Source organism: Rhamphochromis longiceps, linkage group LG23 (genome assembly GCF_057381845.1).
Source record: "Rhamphochromis longiceps isolate RC_006_pf linkage group LG23, R_longiceps_female_GT1.1, whole genome shotgun sequence".
NCBI lineage: Eukaryota > Metazoa > Chordata > Actinopteri > Cichliformes > Cichlidae > Rhamphochromis > Rhamphochromis longiceps.
The window spans coordinates 43,972,795-43,990,179 of record NC_140578.1 but is presented as its reverse complement, the minus strand read 5'-3'; the positions used below and the strand labels follow the sequence as shown (position 1 = coordinate 43,990,179).

The 17,385-nt window shown below is 43.2% G+C and overlaps 2 protein-coding genes across 4 annotated transcripts in view; both read right to left on the bottom strand.

The window, feature by feature from the left end:
* The window catches only part of LOC146642775 (ribonuclease inhibitor-like), a 128,697-nt gene that overhangs the window by 14,644 nt on the left and 96,668 nt on the right, over positions 1-17,385 (bottom strand). The gene's annotated exons all lie outside the window — the stretch shown is intronic.
* Positions 1,868-16,484, bottom strand: LOC146642783 (protein NLRC3-like). 3 transcript variants are annotated; one of them, XM_085397217.1, is made up of 7 exons: positions 16,194-16,484; positions 12,570-12,705; positions 10,182-10,281; positions 8,285-8,363; positions 6,395-8,180; positions 4,151-4,324; positions 1,868-2,066 (listed from the first exon to the last, which is right to left on the bottom strand). In XM_085397217.1, exons 2-7 carry the CDS (start codon positions 12,677-12,679, stop codon positions 1,868-1,870), a joined length of 2,448 nt encoding a protein of 815 aa, XP_085253343.1. In that variant the 5' UTR covers positions 12,680-12,705; positions 16,194-16,484. The 3 variants fall into 3 exon arrangements, with proteins under 3 accessions (XP_085253343.1, XP_085253341.1, XP_085253342.1); XM_085397215.1 differs by lacking the exons at positions 10,182-10,281; positions 12,570-12,705; positions 16,194-16,484 and having other exon boundaries at positions 8,285-10,059; XM_085397216.1 differs by lacking the exons at positions 1,868-2,066; positions 10,182-10,281; positions 12,570-12,705; positions 16,194-16,484 and adding an exon at positions 3,918-3,969 and having other exon boundaries at positions 8,285-10,049.

Genomic DNA, 17,385 nt, shown 5'->3' with positions numbered 1-17,385 from the left:
ACAGAGACGTGTTTGACTGGACACCACCAGGACAGACTTTTAATCCCAGCATTTGGATGAGCTTTCTGTCTTTATGGTCACAAATGATGCTGTAACTCTGTGAATGTCCTGGAACTGTCAGCAGTGTGGTTACGTCCTTTTGACCTGAGTTTCCACAGCTCTTATAACAGCAGTGTACATTCAGACTGAGACACGCTTCAGTCTGTATGGACCTGTTTCTGTAGCTGCCACCATCATTCTACGGTCGTGTCCAAATTCATGGGCTGCATCCTCCCGAGGACCCGGCCTTTGCGGTCTACGTGGGCTGGGTCCTCAGAAGGTCGGGTAGGCTGGAAATAAACGGCTGGGGAAATTGGACGGTCTAGCCTTCTGATTAGCGTCACCGCTGTCTCGGTGGAGTTTAATAAACTCAGCCGTCTGCTCCTTGCTATCTAAAATATAACAGGACACTGGCGTAAATTCTCGACCGTCTCATACTTCTGTTTAATCAGTTTTCTGTTTGACGTTTAGTCAGCTCTGTAAAGACCAAGGAGGAACCCACCTGGGGGATTAATAAAGTTTTATTTTATCTAATCTAATCTAATAACTTTAATCTCAGCCAAACCGATTTACTCACGAACAAACAAAACACTGAAAAAAGCCAAACAATAACATTTTGAGGTTGTCTAAGTGACTTATATATCACGTTTAACCTGAGTAGCGAAAGTCCGCGGTGATCTGAAAATGATGTGCCGGGAGTTGTGCCGTTCTCGGCGGCTTCAGTGACCCTCGAGCTCCCGGCGAGCTATCGAGCTGGTGGGTAGCAGACGTCTCCGAAAACGTCGAAGCACTTTTGCAAATATGCGGTATCTTGATAAACCGAGCAGATATTTGATGTTTACACAGCTACTTTCTCGCCTGAAAATATGTTAAAAGTTTATTTTGTGACCGAAAAAGATTAGTATGAGTCATTTTAAAACTTAGTAGCGGCCGCCATTGTTGGAAACTGGAGTTTGGCTGGGCCGCGCTATGAATTCTGGGATATGGTAGGCCACGAAGGACACACCCGACCCATCCTTCAAATTCGGGGAAAAGGAGGACGCATTTGTTGGCTGCATTCGGAGGAGTCTACGAATTTGGACAGCCTTCGACGTGTCGCTGTGACGTAATCGGTCTACAAATGCGGCCTCAGGAGGATGCAGCCCATGAATTTGGACACGACCTACATGTTTGTACATCAGCTTATCAAATACTGTCTGCTGTCTTCATTTATTACTCTTCACCTGCTTCACTGTCACTGTGTGGGCGGAGCAGCCTGAGCCCCGCCCACACAGACACAGCTCCTCTCTGGAGCAAAACTTCTGCTTCATCTCCGCCTCTTTTCTTCATCCTCCACCTCTCTTTTCTCTTCTTCGGTGTTCTGCAGCCACAGAGCCTCACAGCCATTAGCACGCCCATACCTGAGCAGCTAGCATTACCCAGCATGCCGTGCAGCAGTGTCAGTTTGTAAATGTGCAAGAATTCCTGCTCCAAACTGTTTCACAGAGTGCTGTGTGCCGTGACCTTTGACCTGCTAAAGACAGTCAGCTGTGGATTATTCATTGTTGTGTCTGATACTTAGAACTGTGAGGAAGAAGCTACACAGTTAATCAGGGTCCCCTCTCTCTGAATCAGGAAAGGTGGGCAGGCCGCGTGTGGGCCGCGGGCCATACGTTGAGTATCACTGTTTGAAATGTGAACATTGTTCTGCTGCAGTCAATGGACTAAACCAGAGAAGAAGAAAACAGACTTTACCATGAAGATCCTCAGTGTGGATCAGTATAATATCAGCCTGATGTCTGCAGTTTAGTGTCAGCACAACTTTCACATCATATTCATCTCAGCACAACTAAAACATGCTGACTGACCTCAGAGTTTCAAATCGACATCGTGGACTCTCCAGGAAACCACACAGATGCTTCACTCCTGAATCCTGCAGGTTGCTGTAGGTTCCACTCAGGTCCACCTCTGTGGGATACGAGGGGTTGGACTTCAGTGCTGCTGCCAGATAATCACAGCTGATCTCTGACAAACCACAGCTCTTCAATCTGTATAAAGAACGAAAGATGTAAGTTTATTAGACAAAGTGCTTGAAATCATTCAGTGTTTCATCATCTGTTCAGAGCTGAAGAAGGTTCAGAATGTAGAAGTTTAGAAAATGGAAACTCCAAACAGCTGAAGCCAACAGGAAGCAGCTTCAAACAAACACAACAAGAGAAAAAACTCTGAATGTTTCACATTAAAGTCGTACATTTCTCATAAAAACAGGACAAAGACTTGAAAAAGTCGTGTTTTTCCTTCCAGGAACCACATGGCTTCACTTTTAAAGGTGAAGTGTGAAAGAAATGGACATATTTGAAGTCCAACACCTTTTTCCAGTCACATTATTAAAGCAGACAAACTACAAGCTCATTTTCATTCCAACAAGTCATCTTCTGACCTGGACTAACAACACTGGTCTCTATGTGCAGCTGGCTGTGAGACCAGTGCTCAGGGAGCGTCTACAAAGTGCAACACTGAAAGAACATCACACACTCATTTGCTTCCAGCACTTTCACACAAACATCTACTGTCATCATTCATGTTTCTGCTCCTCTGGATTCACACGGAGCCTCTGCTCATGCCGTTGCCATGGTGAATCATAGTATGTGGCTCCATAACTCAGACTGAGCATGCTCAGAGCTGATTGGCCCGACTCTGATCAGCTGATCTAGAAGAGGAAACTCTGCTATATGTACATTATGACATCTACACCTGAATCACAACACTCACACAAATATATCAACTGTGTTTAATATTTTGGCACGTAGATCATTTATGTGCTTCAGCTCTTCTTACATTTTACCACCAACATGTTTCAAAAGGAGCAGCTTTTACTTTGAAGGCCAGCTGTCTGTGTTTCCTGTTTTCATTGTTGGATAATGAAATAAGTCGATGCTTCAGTGCTTTGAATTGTGTTACACAAAGCAAAGTTTTCACGGTGTTCAGGCAGAATCGAGCGTTGAAGAATGAATTCACACGTCAATAAACATTTTCATCAGCACAAGCAGGACAATGAAAGCAGGAAATACCCCAAACTGCTATTTCTCATTCTACAACTTCAACAACTGCACATGAATTATACTTCATACACAGACCCACAGTCTCTGATTGCTCTGAAATCTCACTGACAGCCAATAGAAATAAAGAAAAGTCCAGACTGACAGTCTCTGTGGGGTTAGGCAGTGAACTGCTCACGCTGCGTTAAAGTGCATCACAAACTATTGGAATTGGATCCAACTTTGTGAAGCAGATTTCTTCTCAGCTGCTGCTTTGAACATTTCCTCATGAACTGTATTAAACTCTGTAAATGAACTGAGAACTATTTCTACATTTGAAACTATGGATTCATTTTCCCGTTCACTTCTGTACGTTAGTGTATAAATGAATGTTAGACTGGGCTCCATGGAAACACTTGGACTGGTCTCAGCTGCCTTCTTTCTGTAGTCCTTTCTCTTCTCCAGCTTCTGTTTGAAATCCTCTCACAGAGCCTGAAACCTGCTTTGCTGTCACGTTTGGGCCTGTGTTCCTCTGCTTTAACACAAACCTCACCACAGCAGCTGTGTGGGTCGTCTCTGTAGCAGCCCGATCAGCTTCTGATACATGAACATCGTCACAGCTCCTAACTTCACCTTTATTAGCTTTGACATTCATGTCTTTCTTTTCTCTGTCTGTTTCCACACAAGCTCAAAGTCTCTGCAGCCTGTTTTTATCTGCTATCATCAGATCTCCAACAGCCTCATTCACATCCCTCACACACTCTACAGCCTCACCAGTACTGACTTCATCTTCACTGACTGATGGAGCACAACATGAACCTGTGGAGGCTGAAAAGCTGTCCTGACAAACATCTCCCCGTCACCACTCCACTTCTGTCAGCCTTTAAATGAACGCTGCTCAAGTCTGTCACTTCTATTTGGAGCCAAGAGGAAAACTGTTGTTCAGTCGTTTGGAAAGACACAACATTTCTGAAAGCACTCAAAGACACATTTGTCTTCAGACACATCCTGAACATTTAGGAACTAAAGAACGTTTCAAATATCAAAGATCAGAAATATAGAAAAACAACAACAGCTGCAGTCAGTGAACTCACCTCAGAGTCTCCAGTCGACAGTTTGGACTCTCCAGTCCAGCACACAGAAGCTTCACTGCTGAATCCTGCAGCTTGTTCTCACTCATGTCCAGTTCTGTCAGATGGGAGGGGATGGACTTCAGAGCCGAGGCCACAACTTCACAGTGAGTCCCTGAGAGTCCACAGTCAGCCAGTCTGTGATCATAGAAAATACAAAATGTGTTATTATAAAAGCAGAAAGTCTGCATTATAAACACAGACTGAATGTATATGAAGACAAAACAGAGTGAGGTCATAATCTGATGAACATCTGCTCTTCACATCTGTGCTTCAGCTCCTCTTACTGTGTTTGACATGACACAACGATTGAGTCTCTCTCAGACCTGCAGACTTTTAATGAGAATCTTTGTTTGGCTTTAATCTGCAGATGAAGGAGGAAGATGGTGTCACATTTAGGCTTCCATAATGTCCACAGTCTGTCAGTGAGATCTGATCCAGAGTCAGAGTGAAGACACACATGTGGACTGTTTCCTGTCTTGAATCCAGAACATTTTGAATGAGCTCAGCTCAGTGAAGAGTTCCAGCTGGAAAGACGATCTCTGTTTGCTACCTGCTGCTGTCAGGTACGACTGTTCACGTCCACACTCAGGAAAAATCTGCTGACTGTCACCAAACGGAGCAGAAATCTCATCACTGGACAATAATGATGAATGAACTCAGAGCTGCTGATATCACATCTGATTTCAGGGGAACTAAACACAGAAATGATTGGCTCGTTTTAGCTTTCTGAGCCATTAGTCTGCAGGTTTATCACTAGTTGGCAGAAACAGACTTGTATTAATGTTCAGCGCTTCAGTGTTTATGACTCCAGATCCAGGTGACAGCAAGTCAAAATGATGTTACCTGTCTGTGTCCAGCAGCAGCCTTTGAATATTGTTATAAACTCACATGGATCAGTTTGTCTTTGATTGGTTTGTAAAGTTCAAATTCATTTATATTCATCAACTCTAAATGAAAAATGTTTTTCTTCTTCTATGTTTATTATTAGAGTAACAAATTCTTATAGTTTCCTGTTGTTGAGAATTTCAGTGTAAAACCACTCGGACCTGTGCATCACTGCACACTGTGAAAGTATTACTGCAGTTTAATCTATAATCCTAATCAGTGTGTTTACTGGACTGTAGTCAGACCTCCGTTATACCAAAGGAAACACTGAACGTCTTCAAAGTCACAATAAATTTATAATAAATGCTAATAAATACTGGAGTGTTAGAAAAGATGCTTCCAGCGTGTTTGTCTTTGATAGGGTTTATTCTGTTCGTCTACAGTCTGACCACTTGGGGGCGCTTTTGTCTCTTTTGCTCTGAGCCTTGGGTTTATTCAAACTGATTTTAATAAACTATTTTCTGCAAGTTGAAGCTTCATCTCCATCTCCAGTGGTTGTTGCATATTTTATGACTATATTAGTAACAGTCAGAGAGTTTAGAGTAAATTAGATCTTCACGTTTGATTTTTGACACAACATAAATGGTGAGCCAGTGTCAGAGGAAGTGACAGCATCCACCGAGGACCGGGGGGAGTGGGAGGACTGGGGGACCAGGCCAACAAAAAGGTGATCACTGATACAGGTCAGCAAACATTTGCTCATTTGGTGTCTTAGAGCAGAATCCGCCCAGCTTTGTCGTCCATGGTTGCTCTTTCAAAGGAATCTAGTTACATATTATTTTACTTAATGATCTACTGACACCACTGACTATGCAGGACAACCCCACGTCTGGAGCCAGTGCACATGTGCAGTTCAATTCCTGGGCAGGTTCTGAAGATGGCCGAGCTGTCGAGGACAAAGTTACTAATGTGAAGCTAATGTGGTTAATCAAGATCTTCATAACTATGTGGAGCACAGTGAGCTTTCATCGTGGAGAAATCACACTGAAGAACTCGGCACACATTTTGGGGGCCTTTCTGTTTGTTGCTACAATCTGCAAATTTCATTAAAAGTTTAATAAACTATCATCTGGTCTTTATTTTTAGTTAGCACATACCTTAAAAACTCTAAGCTGTAAGCTAATGATAGTTATATAACAGCAGATGCATGCTGGTGCAATAAGCTGTATGTTTTATTTTTGATCTGATTAGTCAAATAATCACAAAAATAATTGGTTGTGGCAGCCCTACTGTGACCTCAAATAAGAAATGATTGCAGTTTATGACTGAGTAACTAAACTATCACCAACTGATAATATTAATGATCACATCTGGACTCACCGAGCCTTTCTGCAGTTCCTCACAGCTGGAATCAGTCTCAGTCGTCCCTCTACTGATGTTTTGTACTTCTTCAGGTCCAACTCATCCAGAACCTCCTCTGACATCTGCAGCATGAAGGCCAGAGCTGAGCAGTGGATCTCAGAGAGTTCCTTTGATTTGTTCTCTGACTTCAGGAACTCTTGGATCTCCTGATGTACTGAGAGGTCGTTCATCTCCATCAGACAGTGGAAGATGTTGATGCTTCTGTCAGGAGAGGATTTTGTCTTCCTTTCTTTTAGATTCTTGATGACTCTCTGGATGGTTTCTGGACTGTTCTCTGTCTGACCCAGCAGACCTCCTAAGAGTCTCTGGTTGGACTCCAGACAGAGGCCATGAAGGAAGCGAACAAACAGGTCCAGACGACCATTTTTACTCTGGAGGGATTTCTCCATGGCTCGTTTAAGGAAATCATCCAGAGAGGACTCTCTGTATTTTTTTCCCAGGAAGTCCTTCAGCACCTCTGACTTCCTGTTGGTGAAACAGTGGAACATGTAGACTGCAGCCAGAAACTCCTGGATGCTCAGATGAACAAAGCAGTAGACTGGTTTCTGGAAGATCACACACTCTCTTTTGAAGATCTCTGTACAAACTCCTGAGTACACCGAGGCCTCTGTCACATCCAGACCACACTGCTCCAGGTCTTCTTGGTAGAACATGATGTTTCCTTTCTCCAGATGTTCAAACGCCAGCCTCCCCAGCTTCAGAAGAACTTCCCTGTCAGCCTCCGTCAGCTCCTGTGGACTCGTCCCATGTCCCTCGTGGTACTTGTTCTTCTTCCTCTTTGTCTGAACCAGCAGGAAGTGTGAGTACATGTCAGTCAGGGTCTTGGGCAGCTCTCCTCTCTGCTCTGTAGTCAACATGTGCTCCAGAACTGTAGCAGTGATCCAGCAGAAGACTGGGATTCTACACATGATGTGGAGGCTCCTGGATGTCTTCATGTGGGAGATGATTCTGCTGGACAGCTCTTCATCACTGAATCTCCTCCTGAAGTACTCCTCCTTCTGGGCGTCAGTGAAGCCTCGTACTTCTGTTAGCCTGTCAACACATGTAGGAGGGATCTGATTGGCTGCTGCAGGTCGGGAAGTTATCCAGACGAGAGCCGAGGGAAGCAGATTCCCCTGGATGAGGTTTGTCAGCAGCTGGCTGACTGATGACTTCTGTGTGACATCAGACAGCAGCTTCCTGTTGGTGAAATCCAATGAAAGTCTGCTTTCATCCAGGCCGTCAAAGATGAACAAAAGCTGAGAGACAGCCAGCTTCTCTGCTGTGACCTTCTGTAGTGTTGGATGGAAAACATGGAGCAGCTCCAGAAGACTGTACTGCTCATCTCTGATCAGGTTCAGCTCCCTGAATGAAAGCAGAACCACCACACTGACATGTTGGTTCTCCAAGCCCTCTGCCCAGTCCAGAGTGAACTTCTGCACTGAGAAGGTTTTTCCAACACCAGCCACGCCGTTGGTCAGAACCACTCTGATGGGTCTCTGTTGGTCAGGTAAGGCTTTAAAGATGTCCTGGCACCTGATTGGAGTGTCATGGAGGGCGTCCATCTTGGAAGCTGTCTCCAGCTGCCTCACCTCATGTTGGCTATGAACCTCTTCACTCTGTCCCTCTGTGATGTAGAGCTCAGTGTAGATCCTGTTGAGGAGGGTTCTACTTCCTGTTTCATCACTTCCTTCAGTCACACGTTCACATCTCCTCCTCAGACTGATCTTATGTTCATCTAAAACCTCCTGCAGACCAACATCTGCTGAAAGAAAGAAAAACAGAAAGAAAACTCTTCAATGTCTGAACAACAACAAGAAGTCCAGTTTTCAGAAATGAGTCCATCAGCAGACAGATGTTCAGTCTTACTTTGTACACAGCTGCTCTGACTGGCTGTCTGCAGTCCAGCTCTGCTTCTGGATCTTTCTCCACACTGGGGACAGGACCAGTCTCCTGATGAAGCAGACTGGTCCCAGTATGAGGAGATGCACTGTCTGCAGAACCAGTGTCCACAGCTGGTAGAGACTGGATCCTTCAGGACGTCCTGACACAAAGCACAGCAGGACAGCTGCTCCTCCTCACAGACACCACTCCTCTTCCTCTTCCTCCCTCTGTGAACACATTTCTTTATCACTAAAATCATTGACTGTCAGTGACAAACATCCAGATTTGATGACACTGTGCAGAAGCTCTGATGGTCACAGAGAAAAGTCAAAGTGGAGAAACTTGTGTTTGAGTTCAGAATCCAAGTTTCCTTTGCTGTTCCTGCCTGTCTTATTAAACACAGAGTGATCAGCCTACAAACTCCACAGTAAAAGCCTTCATCACAGAGCTGATTATGTCCTTCACTGGATGTACTGGAAGTTTGGGATCCATCACTCTGAACTGACCTTTGACCTCCTCTAAAAACTGTGGTGGAGCAGCGGTGTCACATTCAGAGCTTTCAGCTTTATTTTGAAAGAGTTCAGTCATCAGGAAGTGAACTTCTGGGTTCTGATTTTCTTTCTATTATTTTACAGAAGTGAAGAAGAAGAACTAAAAGCTTTGAAATGATCTGAGTGATATTTTTGAACATTGCCACCAAATTGAGTTCAGCCTCCAGCAGTAACTTTGTTTCATGATGCCTCCCTGATGATGTGATGTTTGATTACAAACCTGTTTATGTGTTAGACATTAATCACATGAACACAGGCAGAAAAAAGAAGCCAATGAAACAAATGACAGAAACGTGTTCATTCACTGCCATGATCCATATTTTCTATGTACAGATGTTTGTAAAGAACACGTGTGCAGCGCTTTGTTCTGAGTATCTGCTGTCAGCACACAGTGCAGCAATAACTACAACCACACGTTTCTGTAGATCCTGAACATCAGCCTGGAGGAATCTGACCTCAGGTCTGCACACAGAGGAGCTTCACCTCTGGGATGATGCTGGCTTCAGCTCCTTCTACAATCAGGCAGAAGCTTCTGCACCATCAGGACACAAACAGAGAGGAGCTTCTATCCTCAGACCATCCAAGTCCTAAATCAGAACATGCTCCCCTCATAGCATCACCATCAGGGTTTCAACAGGACCTTACATCATGTTCTTGTCTCACTGTCATATTTCAGATCATACCTGATTCATTATGACGTCACACGCTGCTACACTGATCCTGCTGCTTCATTACTGCTGATATTACTCTGCTCACTCTGTTCAGTTACTCTGTTTACATCACTTTGCTCATTTGCTTTGTTCTGCTTGCACTGCTCTGTCAGTACATGCTGTGCTAATGTGGCACAAAGCACTTTAACATTACATCTGCACAATGTTTCATTATTTCATTTAATGATTGTTTATAATGTTTTGTCCAGTCACAGGAGCAGCTCAGCACATTTCACTGTGTTGTACGTGTATGACGATGCCTGTGACAAATAAACAGCCTCGGACTCTTCAATCTTCTGCATTTCTTTGGAGATCAGCTCAGTGGCCTGTTGAGACCATCTTTCTATTTCTGATGACTCAGTTCAGATTATTATCCTGATACTTTCTTTTAAAATGTGATGAAATCATTTATCTGATGTTCTGACACAAATTCACCAAAACAATCCCAAACAGCACAAACCACCACGTTACACACAGTGTAATAAAAATACAGGCAACTACAAATAAAAACACTTTTAAAATATAAACTAAAATTACAAAGTGGTCACAGAATTTCAAACACCCGTAAATGAGTCAGCAGCTCTCTTACATGGTCAGCTGAGCTCCATGATTGAAGAACATTGTTGCTGCAGGTTCATGACTGAAGTCTGGAGGTTTGTTTCTGGACCAGTCACTCCTCACAGACACACAGCTGGATGCTGGAGACTGTGACCTCTGACCTCTGCAAACACAAACACATCACATGAATTACTGATTAATCTCTGTTTAAAATCTTTTAAGCAGCTGCAAACACACAAACTGGATGATGTGATGGTTTCTGTCAGTAATAGTTGTCTCAGATTAGAGTACAGACGGCTGCAGAGACGTTCACAGCAACAGAGAAGAAATCATTACCTTGGATTGCATTACCACTACGATTGATACTAGCATTATCGTACCCGGACCACCATTAGGAATCATTTATGATGTCACTGGTAGAACATTTATAGAAACAACCTTTGAACTCTGAGTCAGCAGCTCTCTTACATGGTCAGCTGAGCTCCATGATTGAAGAACATTGTTGCTGCAGGTTCATGACTGAAGTGTGGAGGTCTCTCTTTGGACCAGTCACTCCTCACAGACACACAGCTGGATACTGGAGACTGTGACCTCTGACCTCTGCAAACACAACCACATTGCATTCATTTCACATCAATTAGTACACCACAAAAGGCATGCAAGAAACACAGTCTGAAGGCAAACTTCTGGCTTCAATAACATTCAACAGGTCAGGTGGAAACTTTTCTCAGATTTGATTCATGTTTTTATAGAACGATCCAGCTAAAAAAAATATACCATTAGGTCAGGGGTCAGCAACCTTCAGGACCCAAAGAGCCATTTGGAGCCAGTTTCCACGCAAAAGAAAACACTGGGAGCCACAAATACTTTTTGACGTCTAGAATGAAGATAACACTGTATATACTGTTTTTTACCTTTATGCTTTGTGTGTACAACTAAGGTGTGTTGCTTATGAAATCCATGAAGTGCTACAGAGAAAATTACATGTTATTTATGTAATGAACACATTTGAACTCTTAAAGAAATATAACCAAAGGAAAGACACCCAGCTGAACTAAAATGATGTAGCAAACAAAAACTGCTGTGAGCCGCCACCCTTATATCTCCTTTGGGCTTTTGGAGCCTTGACCTGACTTTTAAAAAACAATTGGAAAAAAAGCTCTATGCTGCTGAAAGATGAAAAATAGATATTTGCAAAATTCTGCCTAAATATGTATTTTACCTGGTTAATGTGTGTGGCGGGGCGTGGTCTGCAGCGCCGCTGCAGGGGAGGCGGACGCACCTGAGCGGCACCCGCAATCACGCCTCGCCGCCTTAACGTCTGTGCTGTTGTGTTGGTGTGTGTCGGGCTGTGAGCTGCAAAGCTACAGCCGGCTGTGTGCGTACAGCAACCGTGTGTGAAAAGTGGTCAATAAAGAGAAGCTGAAAAGCGAGTTCATGCAAACATCGTCGGGTCTGCCGTGATATGTTTACAACGGGACTTCTGCTCCTGAACCTCTGCGCACAGCGTCTGCAGGTCGGGGCTGTATGAAGTCACTTTCATCTTTACAGGACTGTAAGCTGTCGTCTGTGAGGCGTGAGCGTGTTTGTTTTTAACATAGTTCACGGTGGAGAACAGCTGCTGACATAATGTGGATCCGAAGATCCATAATTGGCCTACCTGGGGCTGAAAGTCTCGATAAATGCACGGCGTTTCGGCGGGTACACCGGCTTCCACGAGTGTGACGCTTATTTGAACGATCAAAAAATAATAAAATATAATTTTCTTTTTATATTTCAATATCACAATAATCTTCCAATTTAGAACTACAAGTTAAAAAAGAACATAAATAAAATACACTTCAGCTAAATACTTCTAATTTATTTTCCCAAACCACGAGGAGCCGCACTGTAAGGACTAAAGAGCCGCAGGTTGCCGACCCCTGCATTAGTGTTAGTCAATGTTGCAACTGAACTGAAAAACAAAAGATTTTGGTCAGGTCCAAAGAAACAAAGTCACTATTAATACAACACAACCCCCCCAAAAAGAGCCATGTAGACCCCGGGCTCTATGGGTCTTGTGCTCGGAGCTTGTTCCTGTGCTGCCATGATTAGTGCCTCTGTGCTGTCTTTCAGTCCAGCTTTGTTCAGCCACTGGTAGGATTTCTGGATGTCAGCCACTTCCTCTGCCTGCTGGTGGTGCAAACTGTGTTGTTCTGAGTTTCATTGGACGTCTTTGTCCAAAGCACCAGACAAAGGGCAAAGTAGATGCATTTGCATCAGCAGGAAAATACACCCCAAACTAGCATCATCATTATACAACTTTAACAACTGCCACTAAATGATACTTCATACACAGACCAGTGTTAGGTTAAGTTATGATGTCACTGGCAGAACATTTATATAAACAACCTTTGAACTCTGAGTCAGCAGATCTCTTACATGGTCAGCTGAGCTCCATGATTGAAGAACATTGTTGCTGCAGGTTCATGACTGAAATATGGAGGTCTGTCTTTGGACCAGTCACTCCTCACAGACACACAGCTGGATGCTGCAGATGCTGCTCCGTCCTCTTCCTCCATCTTCTTGATGTCAGGGTGGAGTTAGTCTGAGAGGTAAACACACACACTCAGAGGTGCTGTTGTACTGGAAGCATCATACTGACGGCTTTCTAATGTTGGAGCTTTGGCCCTAAAGTCCAAACCAGTTATTTTAGAGGCTCAAAGTCTTTAAAAAACACCAAAACCATCACATTATTTAATAAGTACATGATCAGGTGGATGAAGGAACTCAGTGTGTTTGGGATCATCATCATGGTGAGGAGCCCACATGTTACGGCTCCTTTGGAGAGAAGCTGAGGATCACTGCAGGAAGTGAGCTCATGAAACCAAACTGCTGTTTGTGAGCAGCATGACTCTGTTATTGGACCTGGGCCCTGTGCTTCGTACGTCGCTTACTACATCCAAGATCAAATGAAACATCCAAGACCAAACCATCGCGCTAACCGTGAGCGCGCTAATCCGGTTCCCCGAACACACCTGCTGTTGACGATTAGTACAGCTGGACGCAGTAATGTGACATCACTGGGTGTCATAAAAGGGGCTACGCATCGATAGTAGAAACATTGATCGGCAACCCTCTGATTGGTCGGCGAAAATGTCGACGGAGCGCGCTCGGCTCGGTATTTTTCGGCAGCAGAGCAAGAACTCTTGAGTGAGGGATTTCAGGAGTTTCAGAGTTTAATCAGAACGCAAGGGAACACTGCAAAGGCTGCAAAAGCAAGGAGCGAGGGCTGGCAGAAAGTTGCTGACAAATTAAACTCGTAAGTAATTTAATAATAACAATAATAATGGAGTGGATTGATATAGCGCTTTTCAAGGCACCCAAAGCGCTTTACAATGCCACTATTCAGTCACTCTCACATTCACACACTGGTGGAGGCAGCTACAGTTGTAGCCACAGCTGCCCTGGGGCAGACTGACAGAAGCCAGGCTGCCATATCGCGCCATCGGCCCCTCTGGCCAACACCAGTAGGCGGTAGGGTAGATTTATTATATTACACTATATTATCCAATATTATATTACATTATATTATAATATGTTATATTTTATCCTCTTTCACATTAGAGCCACGACAGGACCCACTAGAACATGGGAACAGGTAAAAGTGAAATATAAGAATATTCTACAGAATGGTAATATTTATCACTTATATTGCTTTTAGTCTCTTGGAAAGAGACCCTGGAATAATCTGTTTGTTTATAACAGCAACCAAGAAAAGGGCAGAGCAACAAAAGACAGGTGGTGGTCCTGCACCCCCTTGTCAACAAGTTGGTTAAGTAAATAATACCCTCACGGGAAAATCGATATCTCTCTATGAGCACACTGTCGCGCTGAGCTAAAGGATCCTGTCTGTCCCGCAATATACGCTGAATTCTGAGGACTCTCCTTATCAATCTTGCACCTTCCGCAATGGGTGGCTCGCGTATACGGACAGGACATGGCTGCGACAGACTTCCCAAATCCACCTTCGCTTTTATAGCCGTGGTCTCTCATCTTGATTACACGAAGTAATTTACAATTACTACTCTGAAATATGAATTACATCTGTAATAATCACATACATGTAATAGAATGTTAATAGTACATTTCCCTTTTTTAGGAAATGACCTGTGTGAAATCAATAAATGGATCAGGTGCTGCATTGTCTTTAGTTACATTGATGTTATTTATTTATGGTGAAACAGTGGTGGAATATCGCTGTTGCTTTCGTATGAATGACGCGGGCATACCTGCGTGGCCGCGATCTAATCCTGTTTACATAAAGTAAACCTGCTCCCGAGCAGGTTTACGCTTACGGATCTGTTGCTATGACAGCAAGTCCCGGATGGGCTTCGGGGAACCGAACGATCCAGGATCACGCGAAATCGTCAACAATCTCATCCAGCTAACTCACTTAGCGCGGTACGAAGAACAGGCCCCTGCTCTGTGTTCTACATGTAGCACTTGGTAAAGTGTAAAGCTAAAATATGTCCAAAACATTGCATAAATCTGTTGGTATTTGTGTTATTCAACTATATGTTTGGATTTTTGTCTGCTGCTGTTTTGCCAGATTTGTTGCGTGTAGGGTAGGCTTGAGCAAACTTGGTGAAGTTGTCCTGTAACACTAAAATATACTCATACCCTCCCCTGCTCTTTTCGAGATGGACATAGTCTATTGAAACCATTTCAAAGGGTGCAGTAGCCGGCACGTGACACATGGGGGCCCTACACTGAACTGTAGGTTTTTTCTGAATATTACATTTGCACACCTGTGTGATGAAAAACTCAATATCTTTGTACATATTCGGCCAATAAAACCTACTCCTTGCCAAATTCATCACACGGTCCACCCCCAAGTGACCCATTTCGCAGTGAAGGTGTTTGTACACCAGTTCTTTGTGCGATTCCGGAATCACAATCTGAGTGTAAGTCACAGTCTTTCGTATCAGCAACCCGTCATCTGAGATAAACAGCTTTTTCCACTCGTGTAGTAGCTGTTTTCCTGTAGGGGTTTTGAGCGCTGATGTCTTGTCAAGACTCGCACCAGTACTCTTTAAGTTAAGAACAGCACTTGGTAAAGTGTAAAGCTAAAATATGTCCAAAACATTGCATAAATCTGTTGGTATTTGTGTTATTCAACTATATGTTTGGATTTTTGGCTGCTACATGTTTTTCCACCAGTAGGGGGCAGTCACGAAAAAAGAAAAAACTATGTTCGAAAAAGGAAAAGAAGAAGAGTGTATTTTTGGGCTCTGTATGTGAAAGCCACGGTTCTGAAGTACCCAAATAAACTCGGTTCTGCTGTTTACACCAAGTTGTCCTGGAGTGGTGTAACATACATATGATCAATACTTCAAATATCTGTAAACATGTCATCTTATATTTGTTGCACTTGGTCACATCTGTCTTTAAAAATAGATTTTTAATGTCACTGAGAGTTCTTTTCTACCTTTATTGATTTATTTTGGAATAAATTAAATATAAAGGTGCCAAAAACTGCCTGCAGCTTCTGCTCTGTGACAGGAAACTACTGTCAGGCTCAAAATGACTTCAGATTATTCATCACAGAGTGTTTATGGATCACAGGACACGTTACAGTTTTACAGCCTCACGGACATAAAACTCTTAAAGTTTGTTTCTGAAGGGATTTTCAGATCAGACCTGATGTTTCTGCCTACAGCCTGTTTACCGATATAATCAATATCAGACATCAGAGCAACAGAAACCTCGGTGATCAGGACGCCGGGACTGAGAACAGGAAGTGGCTCAAACGTCGCACTTACATAAAGTCAGCCTGAACTCCACTCACAGAGTTTCTGTCGCCATTTTAGTTTTAAAAGACGTCGTGATAAGGGCGGGTCTTACTGTGAACCTGCGCGCTCATTGGCTAATAACTTGAGATTGACAAGTCGTTATCCAATGAGCGCGCGGCTTCTCCCAACATAAAGTAGTTTCCTTTGAAAAACCAAAGTCTGATTATTTTTGCCTCCACTGACGGAGCCTGTTGTTCCCGCCACAGAGACACAGTAATGTCAGAGCGGTGTTAACACTCACCTGCCTCAGCACAGCTCTCACTCTCCTCCTGCTCTCTCAGCTAAACTCACTTCCTCTCTACTTACAGGAAACCAGCGCTCAGAGGAGCCGACCGGCCTCACGTTTCACCCACAGACACGAACAGCGTGGAATTATTTTATGTCATAAGAAGAAACATATTCATGTTAACACTCGCCTGCCTCAGCTCCACCTTCCTCCTCCTGCTGCTCTGAACGGAGGATCAACACTTTCACTTTCACTGCTCCTCCCTAAACACAGAGGATGCTGGGACTTGTAGTTTTTACCTTGTGTGATATTTATGGCTGTGACACTAAATCACAGCATGTAAACTTCCTGCAAACATGTCACAGGCGATAAAAGTTTCACATTAAAGGTGAAGTTATTTTTCTGTCTCATGTTCAATAAACAGTGAGCTGGGAAAACTGAAGAACAGACTTCAGACGTTCCCTGCAGAGTTTCTGCTGCTCGGTCGTCTGCATGTTGCTGAGACTGAGCTGATGATGAAGCTGTGATGGGTTTATGGCACGTTTGGTTCTGGAGAAGAGTTTTACTGTCGGTGCAGGTGAAATGATCAGAGGTTACAGCCTCTGGTTAAAGTGGAGGCAGCGATCAGGACGGCTGAGCAGCAGAGGTCTCGAGGGTCCTAAAGTGTAAAAGCATCAGTGTTAGTAACACAAAGATCACAGAATGGGATCATCCACACAACACTAACATCTAAATCCACGGCAGGAACTCTTCCAGTGTCCTGAAAAATCTGTGTGCACGATGCTGAGATTAAAATCTGTCTGCTCATCTTAATGCAATATTGTGAAGTTACAATTCTTTTCTGTAAAAAGAATTTTCATTTTTGTATGTAAATAAATGTTGATGTTGTGCTTTGGGATCGTGTGCTTCAATTTGACTTATAATGTGCCAAATGACTGCAACAGGCGGCTTAAGGCGATGCCTATGGAACGCCAGGACTGCCATAATGAATTAATTAAATACACCATTAAATAATTAATTAAATGTGGCAATAATTAATTAAAATTGGAATTAATTAATTAAATAAATAGTTATGACACATGTAATTAATTAATTATTGACACATTTAATTAATTATTTATGTATTTCACATTTTAATTAATTATTGACACATTTCATTAATTATTGACACATTTAATTAATTATTTAATGATATATTTATTTATTT